Source organism: Prunus persica, chromosome G6, assembly GCF_000346465.2.
Source record: "Prunus persica cultivar Lovell chromosome G6, Prunus_persica_NCBIv2, whole genome shotgun sequence".
Lineage (NCBI taxonomy): Eukaryota > Viridiplantae > Streptophyta > Magnoliopsida > Rosales > Rosaceae > Prunus > Prunus persica.
Genome location: NC_034014.1, coordinates 22,778,779 through 22,786,899, shown reverse-complemented (window position 1 = coordinate 22,786,899; position 8,121 = coordinate 22,778,779). Strand labels below are relative to the sequence as shown.

The 8,121-nt window shown below is 37.5% G+C and overlaps 1 protein-coding gene across 2 annotated transcripts; it reads left to right on the top strand.

Annotated features, from left to right (window-relative positions):
- On the top strand, positions 1–6,044 carry LOC18775489 (casein kinase II subunit alpha). Of its 2 annotated transcripts, XM_020566055.1 has the most exons (11): positions 1–519; positions 654–783; positions 1,128–1,322; positions 2,866–3,023; positions 3,625–3,715; positions 4,099–4,164; positions 4,560–4,642; positions 4,729–4,792; positions 4,874–4,942; positions 5,461–5,550; positions 5,824–6,044. In XM_020566055.1, exons 1-10 carry the CDS (start codon positions 164–166, stop codon positions 5,518–5,520), a joined length of 1,272 nt encoding a protein of 423 aa, XP_020421644.1. In that variant the 5' UTR covers positions 1–163; the 3' UTR covers positions 5,521–5,550; positions 5,824–6,044. The 2 variants fall into 2 exon arrangements, with proteins under 2 accessions (XP_020421644.1, XP_007205248.1); XM_007205186.2 differs by having other exon boundaries at positions 5,461–5,934.

The following is an 8,121-nucleotide window of genomic DNA, read 5'->3' as shown; positions in this document are numbered from 1 at the left end:
TGATATGAGAAATGATTGTCTTAAAAAGAAAATACAAAATAATAATAATGTGAATAAAAAAAGGAATAAACAAAAAAGGAAGAAAAGAGAGAGAGAAAGAAAAGGGCAAAGAAGGACTGGGCATCGGTCCTTCTTCTACTTTTTGTATTGGGCGATTTGATTGATGGCCATAAGGCCTTCCTTGGAATTCACCGTCTCTCACCACCACCACAACCTACTCTCTCTCTTTCTCGCACGCCCTCACACTGCTTTCTTCTCCCCTCACCTCCTCTCGGTTTCTCAGTCCTCGCGCCCTCTCGTCCGCCGTATTGCGTCGTCGGCGACTCCCGTTCCTCACCGCCATACGACGTCGCACCGCCCACCGAGGCCGCTTCATCCTTTCCCAGAAACCCTGGCGCAGAAGATCTGTAAATCGATTCGCCGCCCTGGCGCCGCCTCCAAGGCTAGGATTTACTCCGATGTCAACGTGATCCGACCCAAGGATTACTGGGACTACGAGTCCCTCACCGTCCAGTGGGGGTAATGAACTAACAACCCTTTTCTGTTTCTTGTTTGGATTGCGAGAAAAAATAAGGAAATTTTGGTTTGGTTGGTGGGAAAATTGAATAATTTAGGGATGTTTTATTGTTCTTGGATTAATTGTGGTTGTACAGGGAGCAGGATGACTACGAGGTGGTGAGGAAGGTTGGGAGAGGAAAATACAGTGAGGTGTTTGAGGGGGTTCACTGCACAGATAACGAGAAATGTGTTATCAAGATTCTCAAACCTGTTAAAAAGAAGAAGGTGAGTTCTGAATTGCATTGCCTTTCCCTTCTTATGTGTGTATATAGGTAGGAGATTGACGTTTTGTTCTTATTATTTGGTTGTAAGTAATTGTGCTCCCTTAGTAACCTTCTTTGGTTATTTCTATTTGTTTCTTTCTTGTTGTCATGCGCGTCTGATTTAGAAATCTTGTAGTTGTGGGATCTTAATGAAGTTAGAGCTGAAATCTTCTTACAGTTAAGTAAAGAAACCAGTATTATCGCATCCCCCCCACAAAAAAGAAGAAGAAGTAAAGTGCTTTTCTTGTATGGCAAATTTCTATAGAATCAGTGAGACTTACATTTTTTATTTGGCATTAAATGCAGATTAAGAGGGAGATTAAAATATTGCAGAATCTTTGTGGAGGACCCAACATTGTGAAGTTGCTTGATATTGTCAGGGACCAGCAATCAAAGACCCCTAGTCTCATATTTGAATATGTGAATAATACAGATTTTAAAGTGCTTTATCCGACGCTCTCAGATTATGACATACGATACTATATCTATGAACTTCTCAAGGTAAGCTTTGGCATTCTGGTTCTGAAATTTTAAAAAAGGATGACTTGTGATTATATTTTCATTCTCTTAGAAGAAGCATGAATTATATGGCCATAATGATATGAGATTTAAACTGAGTTAATTCTTTACATTTGCAAGGTTTGAAATTTCTTTCTAAGGCCATAATAAGGTCGATTTCTTTCTCTTTGTGCCTGGGAGTGATGGTGGAGCTTGTAGCTTCATTCCAATTTTCTTCTTTGCAGTTTTATTTCCCACTCTACACTGGAAAAGTTCAAATTTTGTCAACCAATTTTATAAATAATTGAACTTCAGGCAAACTTGAAGTAACGATCAATATTTTTGAGTTGTAGTATGGATCAATGATATATCAGGCTGGCTGTTACTTAGTTTATGCAGCTTTGGGGAATGGCCTAGGTGCAATTTAAATGTTTCAATAGTCCTACTAGAAAAAGGTGTAGGCTGGGCTAGTGCTGCCATTGCCACTTCTATTTTTGATCCTCATCCCGCCCCCATCATTGCCTTAAAAATGTGGACAGTGGAACTTCTTCACCCCGCCCCACGAGAATATTAGCCCCCTCAACCCTTCCTTGCCACCTTTTTTATTTTTATTTTAAAAGAATGTAAGTAATAACTCTACTTCAAATATGGACAATAACGCTATAAAATACGTTTACACAGAACATTTATATAACAATATAATTTCATAAAGTAACAAAAAAATTAAACATTAGAATTAGTCATGGAATTTTACCTCCCTGCAGCAGTTGCCATTTATTATCCCAAATCCGGCCCATTAGGGGCATGTCCCTGTGCGGACTTGGGTTCATGGCTCTAGTCTCCACTTGAATTTGGTCGGGAAGAAAATATTGACAGAGGCTGTACATGGTCCCCCTAAGCAAGGTGAGAGCATGTATCTTTTGAGGTGATCAACGCTAAGAGTTTCTATGGAATTTCCATGACAGGGTTGACCTTTCTGCTTGTAATTATGAAAATATTGTAGGAGAACATGCAGATAGCTAGAACTCAGGATGGGGTTGAGGGACCTATAGGACTAATATTTAGGCAGCTCCCTTTCTAGACTTGTTTCTTATCTTGAATGTTCTTTATTGTTTGATCTTGAAATCTACCGCCCTTATACCATTACCAAATGAGAAACTTATTGAGACACTTATGTTTCAATGTTCCCATACATAAGGTGCTGTTGGGAGACTGAGAGATGGAACAACTCAATTACACAGGATTTATATAGGACATCTCATAAGAAAAAGAAAAGAAGGGAATAATCATCTCTTCAGGCTTGGAGAAAATCAGACCTTAATTTAAGGCAATTTAAAATTTAAAATGTGGAGGTATTTCTGTTAAATATTTTGTTAGTTTCTGTTTGAGCCAACTAGCTTCAAGAGCCTGGTGCTTATATACATGGATACAGGTTTATGTTTTGTTCTCAATGCTCAAGTGTGGACTTCCATTTTCCAACTCAAAATTTTAGTTCTTCAGCTTGTAGGATTATTTAACTTGGTCATCTATGGATCTCTTTGTGTAGGCTTTGGATTATTGCCACTCGCAAGGTATTATGCATCGAGATGTGAAGCCCCATAATGTTATGATCGATCACGAGCAGCGTAAGCTTCGCCTTATAGATTGGGGCCTTGCCGAGTTCTATCATCCTGAGAAGGAGTATAATGTTCGTGTTGCTTCAAGGTTGTTTTCATATCTTCTGCTTCACAGAAGACAATAATATTTATTCACATTTCATACATTCTTATCTGAAACTGTGATAACTTTTTTTAAATTTTCTGTCGCAGAAACTGTTGCTCTTGCCTAAAACCTTCTTGTATATAGAGAATTTGATTGTGTGGGAAGTTTAAAATTACAATTCTATATTTGAATGTAGGAATGTGGGAAGACACTTGCTGGACATAACTTACCTTATTAAAGCTACATTGTTTTAGGAAACAAGTCCTCTTATCCCTCCACGTCCACCCTCATTTTCTTTATTTTGAGGACTTTTTCCCCAAAAACTACATTCTTTCAACCAAAAAAAAAAAAAAAAAAATCTTTATTCTGACTTGAGGAGTGATATTGGAATAGACCGGATCTGGTATGGAAATTATGCAACGTTAGTGCAAGATCATACCTGCAATATTTGGAGTTATTTGGGAACAGGGGAACCACAGCAAAGCAGAAAATAGGTGCAGGATGAAGGGGATACTTTTAGTTTATACTATGAAATGATGGTTATTATATGTAACATAAATTTTGTGTGTTCAGATTTGTCTTACCGCCCCCCATTTTATTGCAGGTATTTCAAAGGTCCTGAGCTTCTTGTTGATTTACAAGATTATGATTATTCTTTAGACTTGTGGAGTCTTGGTTGCATGTTTGCTGGAATGGTGAGCTTCTCCCAACCTATTTTGTTCTATTAAGGCACCTTATATATCACATACTCCTGAGCTCATTATGGTTATGCTGGTATTTGGCCTAAATATATCAAGTATTGTGTATCCTCTTCCCCATCTAACCCAAAATCAACCCCTGATATGATGAAATTTATGCATTTAGCGGGGGATGCTTGAATATATGCAATAGTTTTTCTATCCCGAAATGAGTACTTAAGATGTGATGGATAATCTTAGTGATGCTTGGACAGTGGATCTTGATCTGCTTGCCTATTTATCCATGGGTGGCAGATGGCAAGGAGATTCAAAATTTGATACCATGTTCAAGTATGTGATGCTCTCTTGTGATGCTTATTCTTGAGCCTTCTGCTGTACAGATATTTCGTAAGGAGCCATTCTTCTATGGACATGATAACTATGATCAGCTAGTCAAAATAGCAAAGGTATGCATGCTAGTTAAAAAGCTTCTTTGTCTTTTATTGTTGTTCTTATTGTACTTCAACAGTTAATCTTTTGCCTCTACTTTGTCAAATTGATTCATGTGCCCATCGCATTGAGAGAACCAATAATGTGGATTACTTGTTTTTTAATGAGTGGAATCCTTCATCATATGCCTATGTGACTGCATTTGACACTTGTGCAAATAAATGTATTTGTGTGTGTTTCTTGTTGTGGTGTATATTCAATTCATATAACAAATGATGTGGCTTTCGAGAAGAAAAGAAAGCACTGTGTGTGTGTGTGTGAAATATGCTATATCATGTCTAGTGTTGCTTTGAAAAAGAAGAAAAAGCAATTGAAATCTAATTCAGTGTCTTGGAATCTTTTCCTCAAACAGGTACTTGGGACAGATGAATTAAATGCTTATCTGCACAAGTACCGAATAGAGTTAGACCCACACCTTGCAGCTCTAGTTGGGAGGTAGGTGGTTTTCTCATGATTTGTTCTTTATTCCCTTGTTACCAGGCACGCTGACTTTTCCCCCCCATAAAAAATTTCTGATGTAGGCATAGCAGGAAACCATGGACAAAATTCATTAATGTTGATAATCAGCACTTATCGGTTCCTGAGGTAAATTCTTTTTCATTGTGTTGGATCGTTTTGTTTTGAGTTGTTCATAGTCTTTAATTACTTGTGATGTCCTTTCTGTAGGCTATTGACTTCGTAGACAAGTTGCTGCGTTATGATCACCAGGAAAGGCCAACTGCAAAAGAAGCAATGGTAAAATCCTAGTTCTTAATCCGGGACTGTTCAAAGCATGGACCTTGAGTAGGGGCAAGCTCTGTATGGGCACCGCCCCACACCCAAATAACTGGCTCTTTCTCCTTCTTACTGTCAGAACCCCACATGTATGCATCCCAATTCGTTACACCTGAACCTCTTCCTCACATGATAGATGATCAGAAGTGAAAAGGCATGATGTTCTTTTCCCAGTAATGGACAGGAAAATCATCTTAAAGAGTACTGCTTCTGTCCATCTAACCAACCATGTGAGGAAGAAGTTACAGTGTACCAAATTGAACTCGATATACATACGAGGTTCTGATTCCCTACTTCTGTAAGAAGTAGAAAGAGCCAGTCTAGATCTATACAGTTAATGGGGTGTGGGGCAAGGCCCATGCTTTGAAAAGTCGGGGGTTAAGAATCCCTAACCATGGGCACTATGCTTATGGTGTTGCAATAATAATATGTTTCAAACTCAATTGTAAAATGAATTGAACTTTATTTATGTCATGCAGGCCCATCCTTACTTCTATCCGATCAGAAATGCAGAAAGCAGCAGAACTCGCACCCAGTAGATTTGAGTTCTAGATGCTTGTCTAATCATGGTGAGTTCTTGGTTGGATCTTCCCTCTGTAATCTGCCCTCAGTTTTTATGGCTTTGGTTGAGTTCAGATATAGGGTTTGCCAGTGTTTGGTTTGTTATAAGACTCTCAGTTCTTTTTATTTGTTAGATTTCTGTGGACTTGCTTTGTCAATTTTTCATGTGTACCCCAAACTTGTGAATGGGTTAGTAATTTGATGTCAGGCTGGGTTATGTAATTTGATTTCCTCCATTCCTCTTTAATCAATGGAAATGATTTGTATTCTGATTCTGACAGGAGTGGGTGCTTTCTTTCTTCCTCCATTCTTCAATCATATGGAAGATTTGTCACTTTGATTGTACTCGCAAATGAATTTTACAAGAAAATGGCAGATAATGTTACTTATAAGCAATTTACTGGCTAATTCTAGCTGATAATTTACTTGAAGCAAACTTTTAACTGGTGATGTTTAGTTGATTGGAATGGAATTGGGATCGGGATCTTGATAGTTCACTTGATCTAGAAGCTTCAATTTCCGAACTTGGACTTGAATTGGGATCTGGTAACTTTGTCATGTGATGATAGAGATAGATTCATAAGAATCTGTCAAGGACTGGTCCGCTATCAGTTCATTTTCAGATTTTAGAAAAAAAGCATATCATGCATTATGGAACTATAGAACAAGATCTCTTTCCCTTTGGAGCGAGCCCTCACCCCGCATGCATGGTTGAATTATTGAATAATACTTGAATTGAGTTTGTATATATTGAAAAATATTAACATATATATATATATATACCAATTTCTTTTCTTCATTTTTGTTATTCCCATACTGATTTATGGAGTATTTATCGTTTCCAACCATTTATTTTTGGTACATTTTGCAATTTGATTTGATTTTAATTGATCAGATCAAGTGCATGATCTTTTTTTTTTCTAGGGATAAAACAATCGAACAATTTTGGCCTAGGGCTGTTGGTATAAGAGCATTTCCAGCAATGCAACCAAGGGGAGGGCTAGGGGGGTGTTTGGGTCAAAAAGCTGTTTCTAGCAACAAAATGGAGCCCGGGTGCAAGGTGGGATTCAGCAACCTGGGCTGGCTTGAGCGCCAGCCCGAGTTTTGGTGCTGACGTCACTACAACGTCAGCCTTGGAGTTCAAATTTTTTTTAATGTTGGCGCGTGCAGCGCATGCCCCAACATTAAAAAAATTTCACACGCCCGCTACAGTTTAGCCAACGACTCTGCCACGTGTCGCGTTTTGGGCTCTTTGATCATAATTTTTCCTCCAATCCAACGACAATTAATTTTTGTGCAATAAAAAAAGGAAAAAAAATTGAAATTTTTTTAAAAAATTACTGAATTTTTTCTTTTCTATAAATACCAACTAATTCTCTTCACTTTTAACACCAAATCCTCATACATTTTCTTCTCCTTCTATTATTATTCACTTTTTACTCTATTTTTTTCACTTTCAAGTTTTATTTTTCTTTATCATATTATGGCTTCTTCTATTGAAACTGGAGGGGCATGGAGCATGATGGAAGATGTTTTGTTGTCTAAGTGTTGGGTCCAAATTAGTCATTGTCCCGTATCAGGCAATGAGATGAAATTCTGTCATATGTGAAAAAAAATTCAAGAATTTTGTGAAAGAGCAATTGGTTCGACCCGTACGAAAATGGCATTAGTAGGTGGAAAATTCTCAATAAAGAGTTGGCGAAGAGAGATGCTTTGGCAAAAGCGACGAACAACCATAAAAGTGGGGAAAACCTTTAGCAATGAGGTAAATTATTTGTAATTTTCCTTTTATTAATTTGTATGTCATATTAATTTTTATTTAAATGTTTCTTGCAATTTATATATTTTGTTAATATTTCTTATATTTCCAATATTTATTTAAATTTTTCTTGCAATATTTATATTTTGTTAATATTTCTTGCATTTCTAATAAATTATTAAAATTTCTTGCATTTGTATTTTTTTTTAATACTTGTTGCATTGCCATTATTTTTTTATATATAGATTATGTAGGCACAAATGTGGTATGGTGCTACTGGGCAAGGCAAAAAAAACTTTCAACCATGCCGAATGTTGGGAGGTGGTGAAGAATTGTAAGAGATTCCGAATTATTCCAACGGGTCCAATAGTGGTGTTGAACAAGACGTTACTCCATGATTTATCGGCATCAGATTCACCTATGGATAGCCCGATGAGTCAAGACTCACCTATCGAAAAGGAGCCGAGGCCTATTAGGAGGAAGCCGGCGAAGGCGAAGAGAGGGAGTAATTTTACCAAGAATGCATCTAAATTTTTGGAGGAAATTTCAAAGCACCAAGCCATGAGAATTGAAATGGACATGAAAATCCAAGAGCACGATAGGGCAACTCAACTAGAATATGTAAAAGAAAGGGAGTATATACGCAAAGAAAAGGAGTATGTACGCCAAGAAAACATTGAAAAAAAAGGATCGGGAAACCATGGCCATGGATACAAGCCATATGTCCCCTGAAACAAAACAATTTTGGAAGCTAGAACAAAGGGATGTTATGAGACGAAGACTTTTTCGTGAAGATGGACCTAGCAACACGGATTGGTTA